The sequence below is a fragment of the Zootoca vivipara genome, chromosome 3 (assembly GCF_963506605.1).
Source record: "Zootoca vivipara chromosome 3, rZooViv1.1, whole genome shotgun sequence".
NCBI classification, from domain to species: Eukaryota; Metazoa; Chordata; class Lepidosauria; order Squamata; family Lacertidae; genus Zootoca; species Zootoca vivipara.
This window is the reverse complement of record NC_083278.1, coordinates 88157319-88175455: the sequence shown is the minus strand read 5'-3', so window position 1 is coordinate 88175455 and position 18137 is coordinate 88157319. Positions and strand designations below refer to the sequence as shown.

General features: G+C 43.6%; 1 protein-coding gene across 2 annotated transcripts in view; it reads left to right on the top strand.

Annotated features, from left to right (window-relative positions):
• CAPN13 (calpain 13) overlaps positions 1-18137 on the top strand; it is an 86544-nt gene that overhangs the window by 47029 nt on the left and 21378 nt on the right. For both annotated transcript variants that reach the window (XM_060272961.1, XM_035111481.2), the window contains 5 exons: positions 3648-3722; positions 5308-5456; positions 8765-8910; positions 15574-15737; positions 16628-16664. In XM_060272961.1, coding sequence (XP_060128944.1) covers positions 3648-3722; positions 5308-5456; positions 8765-8910; positions 15574-15737; positions 16628-16664 — 571 coding nt within the window. The remainder of the gene's footprint in view (positions 1-3647; positions 3723-5307; positions 5457-8764; positions 8911-15573; positions 15738-16627; positions 16665-18137) is intronic.

The following is an 18137-nucleotide window of genomic DNA, read 5'->3' as shown; positions in this document are numbered from 1 at the left end:
TAGTTTCCCAGGTTTTGCAAAGTTTAATTCTAATCTCAGTACTGTTGAAATTTTGGTGGAGCAGGCTTAAACTGCATGGATCAATACAATTCTTGAGTTCTGCTTGGTTAATGCTATGCATACAACACAATTATCACTTAATTATAAAACTGCAGCTTGAGAATTAACACAGCTGGATGGCTAATGCAATGTCTGTGTGGTGGGATTGCTGAGAGGTAATAACAGCAGCTAAAGATGCAAAGAATTATTTCTTTATTAAAGTACACCCAGGGTCAGCCGTACCATTAGGCATAGTGAGATAGTCACCTCAGCCAGCTGGTTTCGGGTATCCTGAAAAGTCAGTACATTTTGAGTTGTTTATTATTGTTGCATTTTTATTCTCAGAGAGGGAGAGATGTGCTTGTAGGAGTTTCTGCCTCAGGCACCAAAATGATTTGACAGGTCTTGGCTACTGTGCATCTTGACTTGGGGGCAGTGTGTGAGAGAGAGAGAGGGGGGGGAGAGAGTGAGAGTGAGAGAGAGAGAGAGAAACAGTGCTCGCACCTGAGTGCGTGTGCACGTGGTGTTTGCTGCTTTGACTTCGGCAGCAAAATGCCTTCAGCCAGCCCCGGTGCCATCCAGGACTATCAAAACCAACAGAAACTGTTTCATTCTCTTCTTTGTATGGCATTCTAAGCACCCCAACAACAAAGGTGCATGATCAGGACCTAAGAATGAAGTGTGTAGCTTCTTACTCCTGGCAATTTGTTCAGTGCTCATTCGTGGCTGAATTTTAAGCTTTAGGGGAAGAACTAAGCATTGAAAGGAACGAGTGATGCTTCCGAAATTCACCCCATCCGAATTTCTCCTTGGAATTTGGATTTCTGGTCTTCTTTCCAAAGTAGAAGTGATGCATATGTACTCATCCATCCATCCCTCTCTCTTCTTTTTTTTAAATTTCTGAGTTTTATATTGAGCTCTGTGCATGCACTGCAGTTTTCAGCTACATGATTGTTTTCTTTGGGGGGCAGTGTTTTATCAATCCGTTCATGCATAGCGGAAGCAGGGGCGGTAGACAAGCTAATGAATTTATCCCCCCCCCTCATTAGATTCTCCCTGCCCCTGCCGCAGTACTGATACACATATGCACATTGATAAAATGCTGCCCCAAAGCAATCAAATATCATACATATGTTAATGTACATATTGCAGTCTTCATGCGATCGAGCATTTCTAGCAAGCTGCTTCTTTTTTGTAGCATTTTATCAGTGTAGGAGTGCATCAGATTCAGATTCGTTTACTGTATTTTAGCAACCTGCCATCAAGCAGATTCAGTGCATTCAGAACATTCAAAGTGATCTGTGCCAAGTTTTAATCCAAAATAGAATCACACATTCTAAAAGAACAGCAAATGCATGACACATAGCAAACCAATGCAAGTCTGTCAATCTAATTTGCTTGGACCTGGGAGACCAGAGTTCAAATCTTCACTCTGCTATTAAGGTCTTAGCCTGACTTACCTGTTTGTGAGGATAAAATGGAGTGGCAGGGAGAAGCATGTTGGGAATCTGAGGTGAGACCAGGGCCATTTTTACCCAGGAGTGCAAGGGGTGCAGAGCTCTGGGGGGCAACGGGCGCCTGTCGCTGAAGTTGCCAAAGCTCTTAACTACCGGTATCTACCTGTTATGAAATAATAAATAATTTTGATCAAGCTAGAGAAACAAAATACTGTACATATATACCTAGGTATTGCCGGAATGTGTACCTACTGTTTCACTAAAGGACTTTCGACTTTGTGCGCTCATTTACCAAAGACGTGCCATGCTGCTGCCGCCGCTTGTCATTCACAACGGCGCCGTGCACGCCAAATTAACTCTTACATCAAAATATTATGTTACATATTGTATTGAGATGGGTCAGCGGCACCTTTGACACGACTGATGTTTCTCCTTAGTAGGTACTAAACAATACTTAGAAGTTTAAGTGTGGTGGTGTTAATTTGGGGGCTAAACTACATTTGTTGGTTTTAAGTTGTTTTGGGTTGATGTTTTATATTCATTGTTAGCCGCCCTGAGCCCGGTTTCTAAACCGGGAAGGGCGGGGTATAAATAAAAATTTATTATTACAGTGGTGCCTCACAAGAAGAAATTAATTCATTCCACGAGTTGCTTCGTCTTGCGATAATTTCGTCTTGCAAAGCGCAATTTGCCGCAGGGGGAAAAAACGCAAAAAAAATTCATCTTGCAAAGTGCGGCGAGTTACCAAACACATCACAAAATGCTTTCGTCTTGCGAGTATTTCGTTGCATGAGGCATTCGTCTTGCGAGGTACCACTGTATTATTATTATTAAAATTTGGGAGCATTGGGCAGATCTTTGCACCCCAGCGGTGCATATGCTAAAGACAGTGCTAGGTGAGACACCCATGCAGTGAAAGTTGCCCCCAGTTCCAGTCACCACACAGATGCAGCTTGAGGTCCAAAATGGTTTACTGCTGTAGAGGAATAGGCCTCAGTAATATAGATCCAGACGTTTATAATTTATAATTTACATATAGCTTGTTGGCTTTTGTCAGTCACACCTTTTGAAGCAACGTGTGAACCAAAACACAATGATCTTTTTGCAATTTGCACTTCTCTAAATTTTGCGCTACAGTTCTCCAATCAAGTAATGTGCCTATATATATATAATGTGCCTGTTAGGAAAATGTGTGCATAAAAAGGCACACGTTGGTGAAAACAGCAAAAATGATGCATTGCATTAGGGAGAATTGAATACAAAAAGAAAGTGTATAATAGAAGAAAAATGCCTTAAAAGGATGGCAAGTTCTCATGAAGTTTTCTTGAAAAAAAAATGAAAATGAAAATGAACTGATTCAATCGCAAACTGAAAGATTGTGAACTGATCTTTAGTAAGATGTGTTTTAGACCACAGGAGCCTGCTTCTTGGAATTTTAACGCTGTCTCTTAAACGGAGTCACCCTGTAGTTAGGACAGCTGGGGAAATGTAGTAAGCTTTAACTAGAGGGCTTATGGGGTTTAGGTGAGCCGATGTAGGATTTAGCAATGGTTAAGCTGTTTATTCTTTAGCTGTTTATTGTTTAGAGCAAGGTTTAAAAGTTAAGTTGCATATTCATATTCTTTTTGTTTTCCATGTAACCCATATTTCAGGCATCCCCAAACTGCGGCCCTCCAGATGTTTTGGCCTACAACTCCCATGATCCCTAGCTAACAGGACCAGTGGCTGGGGAAGATGGGAATTGTAGTCCAAAACATCTGGAGGGCCGAAGTTTGGGGATGCCTGCCTTATTTGTATACGTGCTCTTTATTTCTATTATGCTCATATGTGGGTGTGGAGAGCTCAGTTGGTTAGAATGTGCTGATAACACCAAGGTTTCAGGTTCAGTCCCTGTATAGGACAGCTGCATATCCCTGCATCGCAGGGGGTTGGACTAGATGATCCTCAGGATCCCTTCCAATTCCATAATTCTATGATTTTGTGTTTCATAAACTGAAATGTGTTCGCTGCTCTTCTGCTGGTGTATTTACAATGAACCTTTCCAAAGGGATTCTGGCTTGTCAGGTCCTGCTTGGTCACACCCATTTCACTCATTTGGGCAAATTAGGAACCTCTTTTTTATATTTCATATGGTCTTGTCCTCTTTTGTAGTTCCATGGAATGGGATCGAGTCCCGAAGCAATACAAGAAATATCTGTATGAAGACAAGGATAACGGCGAGTTCTGGTATTTTCACAATTTGTCATTCTGTGATTCTCTGTGCTCTAGATTTAAGGCCCCCAGGCTATAATAATCTCCATATGTTGCCATCTGGGCTTCTTTGGGAGAAAGCGTAGGATAAAAATTGAATTAATAATAAATAATCTTCTTGCAGTGAGCCACTCTTATTTTCAGGGTCCTGTTACACTAACGGACATGGGTGGCGCTGTGGTCTAAACCACAGAACCTAGGGCTTGCCGATCAGAAGGTTGGTGGTTTGAATCCCCGCGACGGGGTGCGCTCCCGTTGTTTGGTCCCTGCTCCTGCCAACCTAGCAGTTCAAAAGCATGTCAAAGTGCAAGTAGATAAATAGGTACCGCTACAGTGGGAAGGTAAATGGCGTTTCCGTGTGCTGCTCTGGTTCGCCAGAAGCAGATTAGTCATGCTAGCCACATGACCCGGAAGCTGCGGACAAACACTGGCTCCCTCAGCCTATAGAGCAAGATGAGCGCCACAACCCCAGAGTCATCCGCAACTGGACCGAACGGTCACGGGTACCTTTACCTTACACTTATATTAAAGATTGTTGTTGTTTAGTCGTTCAGCCGTGTCCGACTCTTCATGACCCCATGGACCAGAGCACGCCAGGCACTCCTGTCTTCCACTGCCTCCTGCAGTTTGGTCAGACTCATGTTGGTGGCTTCGAGAACACTGTCCAAGTTCAACCATCTCGTCCTCTGTCATCTCCTTCTCCTTGTGCCCTCCATCTTTCCCAACATCAGGGTCTTTTCCAGGGAGTCTTCTTTTCTCATGAGGTGGCCAAAGTATTGGAGCCTCAGCTTCAGGACCTGTCCTTCCAGTGAGAACTCAGGGCTGATTTCCTTCAGGATGGATAGGTTTGATCTTCTTGCTGTCCATGGGACTGCAAAACCTCTTATTAAAAATAAGAGGCTGTATTCAACTCAATAAATGTGTGGGACAATTTCAACTTGTACAAGGGGACTTTGCCCCTCCTCCCACAGCACATGTCCCATGCCATCCTCAAAAATGCTCCAGAGAGTTGGAGAAAACCTCAGAACAGATTGCAGGTTGGGGAGGAGAGGAAGGAAATTACAACAGCACATGCAGAGTTGTCCCACTCTTGCAAAGTGCTATTTAGCAATAGGTTGATGAATGCAACCCAAGACTACAATCTGTAAAAAAAATTCCTAAGAAAAGGACCAGCAATCTATAGGCTGCTCACCACAAGTAACTGCCAGCTGTTTTTGCAATTTGTTTTCTTTGTTGTTGTTTGTTGTTTAGTCGTTTAGTCGTGTCCAACTCTTCGTGACCCTGTGGACCAGAGCACGCCAGGCACTCCTGTCTTCCACTGCCTCCCGCAGTTTGGTCAGACTCATGTTCGTAGCTTCGAGAACACTGTCCAACCATCTCGTCCTCTGTCATTTTCTAGAGCCATGCAAATTCCACTTCTCCATTTGCATTCCACTTCTCTATTTCAAAAATATTTCTAGTCCTCAGGGCTGCAAAACCAGGATTGAAAATGTATGTGTAGTTGTTGTACCAAGTAGAATGATGCAAAGCCTGCCTGAGAATGCATTTTATCTTCTGTCAGGATGTCATATGAAGATTTCCAAGAACATTTTTTATTATTGCATGTTTGCAATAATGTGCCAACCTTCCTAGACTTTGGAGCACAGAGGAGCAACATGTGGTCTGTGCAAACGCATGTCGACAGATGGGTTCAAGGGCTCTCCCCAGAAGGTAAAAATGAGTATCCTTCCTTAATTACTTCCCTATTCTTTTTACAAACAGTATGTTTTGAAATAGTAATTTATTATCTGGACCTGAACTGAAAAAGTAAAATTTTAAACATAGCAATGTTTTAGATTTCCATATTGCACCAATATTTAATTAACACAGGCTTGATTATAAAGACGTAGCACAATATTACATGCTCATAGTGGGTGGTAACATACAAATCTTGAATTTTACACTCTGGAGACAGGCATCTGTAGATGGCAATTGCCCATGACCTCTGTCCTGCTCTAATCATGAGGTCTATCAAGCCTCTGCAGAACACTTGATCTGGTAATAAACCCAGTTTGTTTAATTGAGTTTTTGATCCATGTTTGTGAAATTAACAAACTGCAATTCCCAAGGTTCTGCTACAATTTCCTCTTCCACATTAGATTCCCAAATAATTTCCAGTGTTGCAGGGCAGTTGCTGCTCAGCAACAGAACCTACAGCTTCAATCCCAGACCTCGTTTTCTTTGCCAGATCTCAAATCTGAAATATACAAATCTCATAGGAATTCTGCACAGAATTAGGCATGCTTAAGCCCACTGAAATCAACCTCCTATGCTATTATTTACATATTCCTATCCTTTTCCTGCTTAGTTGTCCCAATACTTAATTTGGTGGGGCTCTAATATCACCAGCCACTTTCTGTAAGCAGTGTCAACTGTTTATTTAGGGATGTCCTGGTTATATGGCAAGTCTGGAAACTGACCACATTTTTAATTGTACGGTGGCGCTGTGGTTAAACCACTGAGCCTAGGGCTTGCTGATCAGAAGGTCGGCGGTTCGAATCCCTGTGACGGGGTGAGCTCCCGTTGCTTGGTCCCAGCTCCTGCCAACCTAGCAGTTCGAAAGCACGTCAAAGTGCAAGTAGATAAATAGGAACCGCTACAAGCGGGAAGGTAAATGGCGTTTCCATGTGCTGCTCTGGTTTGCCAGAAGCGGCTTTGTCATGCTGGCCACATGACCTGGAAGCTGTATGCCGGCTCCCTCGGCCAATAATGTGAGATGAGCACCGCAGCCCCAGAGTCGTCCGCGACTGGACCTAATGGTCAGGGGTCCCTTTACCTTTTTATTTGATGATAGCGCATGGATTCTCTTTAGGATATTTGGAATAACTCTATGTGGCTTATTTCCATGAAAGTGAATTTAGGATTGCAGCCTGGGCATGTTATCTATGCATTGTGTGAAAGCGTTTCTATCTGAAGTCTAGATTCATTAAACTTGTTATTATTCACCATATGAAAACAAAAATTAAAATACAGCATGTGAAAACATACAAACAGCAAATGTCTTCACAATTTATATAACATAACAGCCACTTCTAAAATTGGTGTATGCATTCTGCTTTGGAATCTGAACCATTTTCTCTGTTCTTCAAAAAGACCACACTTTAATCAGTACAGCTAATTTGCACATAATCATAACCATGGAAACTTTACACTTCTCTTCAATCAGTGTTGCTTTAGAATCTCAGATTTTGCTAACATAATTTTATGGCTTGCTAACAAATTCCTGTTTTCTCACCAACTATATATATATATATATATATATATATATATATATATATATATATATATATTCATGCTTTACAGCCTTTATATACTATTTTCAGTCTTGTAAGAAATACATTGGGGCTTATATTTTATCGATAACATGTTTTATTTCGAAACAAAATAAATTCCTTCCAGCAGCACCTTAGAGACCAACTAAGTTTGTCATTAGTATGAGCTTTCGTGTGCATGCACACTTCTTCAGATACCAATTTATTTTGTACTGTTGTGCTTCTTTAAAATGAAAAAACAAAGTTCTGCTACTTCTGGTGTAAAACATAAGATGTTTTCATTTTTCTTACATGCAGTTCCTCCTCTATTCAGGAATTTAGCATTAATTTACGCCCCCACCAGATTTGCAAGAATCCAGCGACTTGTTATTTTTATATAGTAATTGTATATGATTGTATTCTAAATTGTCTTTATGCAAGTGGAATAGACGTTCAATTGCACAATAAGTCTTTGCTTCTCTTCCTGCCCCACAGAGCCCCCTACTGCTTCAAAATATGCTCTGGGGCAGTTTGGGGTCCTTCAGAGGAGATCTTGCAAGCACAAGATGGCTGCAGGGTGTGGAGGAGTGGAAGATAATGCTGCGCAAGCTTGTGGCATAATCTGCTGGGGGCCATGTTCTGGTTGCAGGCAGGACCACTGACTTTTCTCTCACACCTTTCTGCCAATCCGTTTGTCACCTGCATGAATTAGGCCAAGAGATGCAGATTGCCTCCACCTGATAGATAAGGATTGCAGCCTGCAACAATGCCACTGCTTCAGGAATCTCTGTTTAGCAGGGATCTCTGGCTGTGTGCAAAGAGTGTATTTGGTAGAACTGAGGATCATGACTTCTTATAAAGTAACCACCAATTGAATGCCAAAGTGACATGGGTGGTGCTGTGGTCTAAACCACTGAGCCTCTTGGGGTTGCAAATCAGAAGGTTGGCGGTTTGAATCCCCATGACGGGGTGAGCTCCCGTTGCTCGGTCCCAGCTCCTGTCAACCTAGCAGTTCAGAAGCATGCCAAAAAAATTGCAAGTAGATAAATAGGTACTGCTCCAGCGGGAAGGTAAGTGGCATTTCGGTGTGCTGCTCTGTTTTCGCCAGAAGCGGCTTAGTCATGCTGGCCACATGACCCAGAAAAACTGTCTGCGGACAAACGCCGGCTCCCTCGGCCTATAAAGTGTGATGAGCGCCACAACCCAAGAGTCGTCGGCGATTGGGCTTAACTGTCAGGGGTCCTTTACCTTTTTAAATTGAATGTCTAGCTTCCTGCAACAGGGCAGGCTAAGTGCCTGCTAGAGACATTGACGGGCTGAAGGAATTGCCTTTCCCACAGGACCACAAGCCTATGAAGGCATGCATGCAGCAGGCAGATGTAAAAGGAAGAGATAAAGGAGGAAGGTCTCACTTGATCCAGTGTGGTGTAGTGGTTAAGAGTGGTAGACTCGTAATCTGGGGAGCCGGGTTCGCGTCTCCGCTCCTCCACATGCAGCTGCTGGGTGACCTTGGGCTAGTCACACTTCTCTGAAGTCTCTCAGCTCCACTCACCTCACAGGGTGTCTGTTGTGGGGGGGAGGAGGGAAAGGAGAATGTTAGCCGCTTTGAGACTCCTTCAGGTAGTGATAAAGCGGGATATCAAATCCAAACTCTTCTTCTTCTTCTTCTTGATCCACACTACTCTGTTGCATGTGTCTGATAACAGAAATCATTGTTTTCCGCAACAGGTGCCTTTTCCAGAAACCCTCGGTATTTAATCCAGGTGCAGGAGCCGGACATGAAAAATTACAATGTTGTGGTATCACTGACACAGAAACTTGTCAATGATACAAGGAGTCCACAACCTCCAGGCATTCGTTTCGTAATACTCAAGGTAAGTAACGCCAGACAATAGCTTCCCGCCCTTCACTGCATCTAAAGGTGTTCTGCTCATGCTTGAGCCTGGCCATCTGTATAAATTGCTCTAGCCCCATGTGCTGGATTCAGCTGAAAACCAGCCCTGTTTTGTCTCATGATGGCTGGGAAATTCCAGGCTGCAATGGGAGGGAAATAGATTAACATTGCTGCCTCCTATCCAGTGCCCTAAACCATCCTTCCTCCCAGATGACAAGAGCCACACACCCAGCTCTGCCCACATCTCTTTGTCCCACCCCTTGCCTTTTCCTAATTATTTTCAAATGATTAGTTAAGCACTGCCTCTGAAATGTAACGAAACCTATTTTTGCATTTCCGGGTCCTTTAGAGGCTGGAACGCAAACTGTTTTGTTAGCTCTGTCTCTCCCATTCGACACCCACTTCAAAACTCCTGGATATTTTGGCAGGAGATGTAGATAAGATTAGCCTCATTTACTCTGCATTAATTAATCTAGAATAACCACCAGCACCACACCCCCAGCTTCCATCCTTACAATAACTTGTATGGATTCAAGCCACCGCACAATGTGTTGTGACTTACTTATGTAGTTTGGACTGGGTTCAAACATGCTATAGAAAAGAAATTACCTAAATGAATCAATATAGGACTTGTTTCAGGGGGGGAAATGTTTAGGGTGGTAGTTTTAGTGTGAAATATACCATTATTTTTATTTCTGAGATCTTAACACATCTCTCTCACACACACACCGAAAAATTATGGTGCCATTGATCTACTCCCCTTTTCCCTTAGCTACAAACATCCTATCTCTTTCTGTCTCCTTCTGCAGTTATGAGAAGGTTTAATATATACTTAAGTTTTAAAAAATTCAGAAGTAATAATGTATACCATTGCCTCGGGAGAGGGGTTTTCTTGAAGTAGTGTTGCTCACACTACACATTTAAAGCACATTTATACCACTTTTACAGTCATGGATTCCCCCCTAGAATCCTGGGAAATGAAGTTATTCCTCATAGAACTACAATTCCCAGCACTCCTAATGAACTACAGTTCCAATGATTCTTTGGGGGAAGCCATGGCTGCTGAAATGGTACAAGAGTGCTTTAAATACATAGTGTGGATGAAGCTTCAGGTTAGGTAATTTCTCTCCCTACAAAGAAAGATGCGTATACAGCCTCAGGAGGGCACTTCATTCCACTCTTAAGAATGCTAATTCAGGAATACATTGTTTTTGAGTGCAGCGGCAAGGCAGAGCAGAATCTTTCTGTAGCCATTTGGCTGGAGGTTCTGGTCATAGCTGCCAAGTTTTCCCTTTTCTCGCGAGGAAGCCTATTCAGCATAAGGGAATTTCCCTTTAAAAAAGGGTTAACTTGGCAGCTATGGTTCTGGTTTCTGTTGGTTTGACAAAACTTGAAAATTATAAAGTGAAGTTGCATGTGGAACCTGTGGCACATTCTAGAATAAAAAACCTCAGAAAGTGACACACAAAGTGTAACATTGAACAGCCCCTAAAAGCACCACAAAACAAAATTTAAAACATTTTAAAGCATGGGTAGGCAAACTAAGGCCCAGGGTGCCGGGGCCGGCCCAATTGCCTTCTAAATCCAGCCTGCGGACGGTCCGGGAATCAGCATGTTTTTACATGAGTAGAATTTGTTTATTTAAAATGCACCTCTGGGTTATTTGTGGGGCATAGGAATTCGTTCATTTATTTTATTTTTTCAAAATATAGTCTGGCCCCCCACAAGGTCTGAGGGACAGTGGACCGGCCCCCTGCTGAAAAAGTTTGCTCACCCCTGTTTTAAAGCATTCAAAATTGTTATAAATACAGCATATAGCCAGCATGTAGACAATCAACAGCCCCGTTTACGAACGTTTGAAGTCCTGAAAACCATAGGGCTCTTGCTTCCCAGTGTCCTGGTTTTGACTAAAATGGTGCCTGAACTCAATACATGAGTTTGCTAATAGGAGTAAAATGTGACCACCTTTCTTGAATTGACCAAAAGGGCAACACACTAGAATTAAGTAGATTAACCTTGTCTAATCTACAAGGTACTTGACCCCACACCACAAGAACGAACAGCACAGATGTGTGCTCAGGTATTAGGAAGAATGTGTGAAGCATAGAGGAAAGTAATAACCCCATCTTGTAGGGAATGGCCGAGCAACCAGGCCAGAATTTCCCAACCAGTCAGAAGCTCAACTGGCTGGAACTTTCCAGTAGTTGAATATGTGCATTCTCAGAGTTGCACAATTGCTGTTAATTAAGCAGGCCGCCATATTGACCTTGAGCTACTAGTCACTGCCAGATAAACACAATTGCACTCAATCCATGATCTCATTCTCATTACTAAGAGCCAGAAACCAATTTTCTCTGCTACCCGGAGGCCTGCAGAAATCAAACTTTGGTCAAGGCAGAAGCAGAAGAAAGGCTTTTCTTGACACCCCCTATTTCCAATATTTTGAAGAGCCAGTAAGCATAATCAATAGGGGTGTTCTAATTTATTTTGTCTGTAATACTAGGCCTCATTGGTCACTGGTGGGGCTTGCTTCCAAGTAAGCATCTCTTGGCTCAGGATGTTGGGGGGGGGGGGGGAATAGAATATGCAACCAATCCAAAACATGCCTATAATGATGGGTTACAAGCATGAGATATTGAACTACACATTTCCACAAAGCTGGACTTTAAAAGGCAGTTAAAGGCATGTTTTCCTCACACGTCTCGTTGGGATAACACCACAGTAGCCTGTTTGTAACTTATCTTTGAGATCATGTTCGATATCAGCCTCTAACAGTGCTCCTGGGGTATCTTTTCCAGAATAATTATGTCTCTCCTGTTGTGCATTTCTAGCTTCTCCCAATTTTCATTGCCAGTATTTATTTTCACTTAGATTTACTGGATTTACTGAGGCCTAATCTATGCAAGTAGTTTCCAGGGGTGGTACCCCATGAGGTAATTATGTTAGTGAAAGGACTTCTGGCTGCACCATGGAACTTCTCCTTCTTCTTCTCCCTGTACTGCCCCCAGATCTGTTCTGGAAGTTCCCTTAACCTTAAGTAGCAGATTTGGGGAGGAAATGTGGGGCACACACGGAGAGGAGAGGGAGCAGCTTGCCATTGTTCCCTGCTCCAGTGTCTACCATCCAGACACAGCTCATGAGGGTTGGTATGCCGAGGATCAATACAGGTTCTTTGTTTGTGAACAACTCAGTTTCATTCCTACTTATGGCCTGCTTTGAAAGTAGCCCCTGATGAGGTGCTTCCAAAATGTGAAGGGACCTTGGAAGTATCCTCTGCCACAAGAAGAGGGCTTGGACAAGAAAGGTCAAGGAGAGTCTCCAGCACACAGAAATGAGTGCAAGAACCCAAGAGGTAGCTTAAGATCTCTGTCCTTGTCCATCCGTCTTGGAGGCTTTAGTTGAGAATTCCTGCATTGCAGGGGGTTGGACTAGATTCACCCTCGGGGTCCCTTCCAACTCTACGATTCAATGATCCTTAAGTGAGGTATTAGCACAGCCTTCTATAATTTTGTAGGTTTGTATATTAAACACGTCTGCGTGATGCTCGCCATGGGGAGGAAACAGCAAGAACCTGCACAGAGTAAACAGGAAATGTTATCTGATCCAAGAGAGGTATAATTAGCACTAAAATAATTAATTGAGTAATCAATTTTGTTAACCTATTCATTAAGCACAGATTAAAAATGTGGGGTTTTAATTAGATTTTAACTGGACTATCCCCAAGAAGGATATTTAGTGCTAATGGCATTCTTGTAAATGTTCCATGTCTGGGGGTCTCGGGAGCATTTTACCGTTGATTTAGTTCTCCCCCCGTCCCAAACCATAGTAAGAGCTCCTGCTGCCTTAGAGTTCATGCTTACCAAAGAGGCAAGTGCTATGTTATGATCCAGTCATGAGAACACATGACCCTGTTGATGTGCCCAATATGGCTAGAATCAATGTGGGTGGACAGGGGGAAACAGCAAAACAATACCCCTCCCTTCCCACAGAAACATTTAAAAGGAAGCCACTATAGAGAAGGCCCGTTCTCATGTTGCTACCCTCCGGACCTCTCATGGAGGAGGCATACAAAGAAGGGCCTCAAATGATGAGCGCAGGGTCTGGGACAGTTTATATGGGGAGAGGCAGTCCTTCACCATTTCTTTCTGTCCACTGGGACTCTCCTCAGGCCACCTGCCCTCTTTAAGCACTTTTGTGTCCCTGTCTAATGCCTCTTGCTTGCCTGGAAGGAGAATGGAGAGGTGTGTGGCATGTCTGTGAGTAGAAGCCTCTGACCTTCTTGCATGGCTGGAATATAACTTCCTGCAAGAAGGTAAGACTTGCATGCATTGCTCTGCCCTCTTGTCCATCTGGCCTCGCCCTCATTTGTGGCTCCCAGAAGATTTCCCGCAAGAGGTTGCACCCCATGTGCTGAAAAGCTTTCTCCACCTCTGCTTGTACACAATGCACACAATGTTTTTGGTAGTGCAATGACCAGTGTATGTGAGAATAAGACTCCTTTAAGAACTGAGCTGGAAGGAGTGGTATACACTTCTAGTTGTGCCATGGGTCAAATCGTACCAGGTTTATATAGAGAAAAATGCTAATGGCGTGGTAAAATTAACGAAGTCCATTCAAATTTGACTATGGGGGGCAGCGCTCATCTCCGCTTTCAGGTCAAGGGAGCCGGCATTTATCCACAGCATGACTAAACCGCTTCTGGCACAACAGGACACCATGACGAGTGTCAGAGAGCAAGGAAATGCCATTTACCTTCCTGCCATAGCAGTACCTATTTATCTACTTGCACTGGCATGCTTTCAAACTGCTAGGTTGGCAGGAGCTGGGACAGAGCAATGGGAGCTCACCCCTGCTGCGTGGATGGATTCAAACCACCGACCTTCCACTCAGCACACCCAAGAGGCTCAGTGGTTGAGACCACAGTGCCACCCACGTCCCTAACTAATGGCATGATGTGGTTGCTGTAAAGATTGCCTTTCTCCACGATGCTATGGATGACAATAACACAATGAATGACATTGGACACTGTGTCCAATGAATAATTATTTCACGTTTCATCCTACACAAAGATCTTGATCTTTCCAATTGCCTAAAAGATCTAAGACATGCAGATTTAGTTAGTGGGGGAAGTACAAAGGTGTGATAATGCATGTACTGTCAGTTGCTCAGTGCTGGGGACTTGGAGAAAAGATTTTCTGTTTGTAGCAATGATTCTTCAGCCCATGTTACAAAGACATGGGACAATTGGTTGAAAACATTGTTATAAACATCATTATAAAGGCACTCTGAATGTCTCCATGACAAAAGAAATTCTTAAATATAAATGACTCCATTAGGTCCGAAAGAACTGTCCTCATTTAGGTTTGTTGAAGTTTTAATCCATCGTGCCTCGAAGTCCAAATGCCTGCCATGCTCCCCTTTAAAAAATAGGCTCTCCCCCCCTTCTCTTTGCAAGACAGCAGTTTATATTCTCCCCCCACCCTTTCCAAAGGCATGGCTCATAAATTATTGTGCCACACTGTGAAACCATTCTAAATGGGATTTCTACACTCCTGTGTATTTGTAAGAATATGTTTAGTAAGGGTTTTTATTATGCTGTCTTTATGTGTCATCACAATAATAGCTGTTGCATTTTATTTATTGCTCCAGCTTGATGAAAATATTGGAACAGCAACAAATGTGACAGGATATGACATTTTCTTATGAGAATGGATATCAGGTTCATAGTCTGTGCCAGAGCTGTAGCAAGCATATGGTCATGGAATCTGTGTTTGTGTGGGTTCCAAATATGGAGGTAGGATCTCTGTTCACCAAAGATTTCCTGAGTTCAGCAATGGAAAAAGAATTCAGGTTGCTTCTCATGTTAATGCAAATCTACCTAATTCACACTTCCAAAAGCAATGCGCACCTAAAAACGTAGCCACCCTTTGAAATCCACGCTTGTCTGAATTTTGCAGTGCAATTCACCACCCCAATCTCCTCCCCAACAAGTACAAAAATATGCAAATTAGGGGAAAGTATGTATTGTGAAATTACAAACCCAAATTAGGAAAAATGGCTTACGGAATTGTGAATTTCAGGAGGAATGCCCATCAAAATTAGGGTACATTTCTGAGGACTTAAAAAAACAACAACCAAGTACACAAAGGGATATTGAAATGTGGCCAACTGAATTTCAACTGGAAAAATGAGAAACTGAGAGAAATCAAGACTGTTTGATCCATCCCTACCGTAGTTGAGTGTTTTCCCTATGGGACCGTGAATTCAGTTCAGCAGCACTCCTGCTGTTTACTTTTGGATGAAGAACAACTAAGCTAGGTGCCTCTCATCTTGCAGAAGATTAGAAAAACAGAGTTAAAACGTACCTCGAAGGTCATCTAGTGTAGCTCTGTGCCAACGCAGGAAATCCTCTTTGCTTCAATATCTTTGATAAGAGGCCATCCAAACTCCATTTAAAATCCGCCCCTTTCTGAAGCCGTTTGTTCTTCTGTCTAACAGTTTGTCCACAAGTTGTTATCCCTTCTCCAACTCATTTCTACCCTTGATTGACCTACACAATGTCTTTTAAAAATTAGAGGATGGCATTTTGTGATAGTTACTCCAGAATTCCTGCTCATTTCTTCTCACATATATTGCTTCTCAGGATAGAACTACCATTTACGACGAGGGATTCATAAAAGAACGAGATGCCACTACGATATTTAAGTTCAGCCCTGGGACCTACATCATTATTCCAGAAATATCACAAGGAGGCCAAGAGTCAGAATTCATTCTACGAATCTTTCTAAAGAACCAAAAGAACTACAGGTATGTAGACAGGCATTCAGGCCTCTTCTCATCATGAGCCAGCCTCTCTTTACCAATGTTTTCTTCCATTCCATTCCCCAGCTTATGGGTGATCACTTTCACCATGCATGAAGATATGTCCCCGAAACGGAGCTCATTAACAGTATCTATTGTTTAAAGGACTCTTGTCTTATTTGGGGAGGGGGTGAAGGGCCAGAGGAGTAGGGCAAGACCAGATCTTCCCCAGAAGTGGGAGATGATAGCTCCCCAGCTCTCTTTCTCTGAATCCTCTCAGCTAGGTTGTAGATTGTGGCCCAAGAATGTGACAGTAACTTCAGACTGAGCAGAAGACTGTTGGAAGAGAGCTGGTTGTTTTAACACTTTCCATCCCAGCCATTTGTCTACCCCAAACCCAGCCATCCCAACTGCTTTATTTCCAAGAGAAAATATATACGCACACTGAGTCTTTACTCTCTTGGGGAGAAAAGCATCTCTCTCTCTCTCTCTCTCTCTCTCTCTGTGTGTGTGTGTGTGTGTGAGAGAGAGAGAGAGAGAGAGAGAGAGAGAGAGAGATATTTTGAGCCACCAAATGGCTGGGAAGAAGATCTACCCCCCTCACTGGTCCTCTGCATCTCCTTTATCTGAAAAAGAATGCCCTTGATGACATGGGTTTAATTTGTAGGTCTACCTGTGTTGCATTCTGGCACGGTAAGTTAACTGTGCACCATACAACACAATTTCCAGACTCCTCCAGCCTTCTTTTCCCATAGAAAAAGTATCTCTGCTGCAGGCCTGGATCAGATGCCCTGCTAGGGAACCTGAATTCAGTATTCAGTGTTTAACTAGCAACACAGACGTCTTGTTCTATCCTAATGCAGTTCTCTCTTTTTCTTCTTCCTTTTGTTTATTAGGGCACCAAATACTGAGCTGAGTCCAGTAGTAACAGAGGTATGTAGGTGTAGAAAGTGGTGTTGCCTTCAAATGTGAAGCAGTTACGTACGCTGTGCCTTCCACTTATTGAAAGCCTGGATCCAGAAAATGAATTGACTCAATGTGGCCCAATTTGGATAGTTCAGTTCAAGGCAGCCCTAGATCAGCCTGCATTGGGTTGGCCCATTTAGACCTCACCAGGGCAGTCAAAAGGTAGGGCAGTCAGCTGGCAGAGTGAAAGAGAGGCAGGTAGCCTGTTCAGGGTTTACTTCAGCCTTGGGAGGGCGTTCCACAGGGCAGGCGCCACTACTGAGAAGGCCCTCTGTCAGGTTCCCTGTAACCTCACTTCTTGCAGTGAGGGAACCGCCAGAAGGCCCTTGGAGCTGGACCTCAGTGTTCAGACTGAATGATCGGGGTGGAGACGCTTCTTCAGGTATACAGTGCCAAGGCTGTTTAGGGCTTTAAAGATCAGCACCAACACTTCGAATTGTGCTCGGAAACTTCCTGGAGCCAATGAAGGTCTTCAAAGGTAGCCCCATGTAGAGAACATTGCAGTAGTCCAAGCAGGAGATAATTAGAGCATGTACCACTGTGGCGAGACAGTCTGTGGGCAGGTAGGGTATCAGCTTGCGTACCAGATGGAGCTGATAGACAGCTGCCCTGGACACAGAATTGACCTGCACCTCCATGGACAGCTGTGAGTCCAAAATGACATGTAATAATAAATAGAATTCTGTTCTTCTGTCTGCAGGGGTCTGTTTTGCCAGCATGTTCCACAAAGCAAAGCAGCACCCAATAGGACTGACTACGTCATCTGCTTCTCCCCCAACCCCTACTCCACATGTTTAATGGCATATTCCATAAGGGTTTTAAACCCTGACAAAGCATACAGTTGGGGGGGGATGCAGCACCCCTTTCTTCCCCTACCTCCATCCTGACCTTTTGTTTAATTATGGTTTAAAAACATTAGGTAAGGGGCCCAAATTAATTTGGGTCCAGTTGGCCCTTGGGTGGATCAGGGCCAATGCGAAGCATCAGATCAGGCCCTAAGTTGGGTCAGGATGTGTGCATCTTAACTCAGGCATAGGCAAACTCCGGCCCTCCAGATGTTTGGGACTACAATCCCCATCATCCCTAACCACTGGTCCTGCTAGCTAGGGATGATGGGAATAGGACCGGAGTTTGCCTATGCCTGATCTAACTGAAATCTTGCCCATTTACTCTGCTACAACTAATGGGCCATTAGGAATGCCAGCTTGGCCCTGTGACTGTGGGTGCCCAAGGCCATGAGTGCCATGCCTTGGCAGCAGAATTTGTGGGTTCCTGGCCTCTTCATGGGTGCTCAGGGCCCCAGGGAGTTGGCACCTATGTGAGCCATACTGTCATACCTTCCAACATGTACCAGAGGCAAATCGGGACGTGTGTCTTTTGGGGCTGCAATCTCTCAGGAGTCAGGTGACTCATGAGACAGCACGACCCCCCAAAATGGGA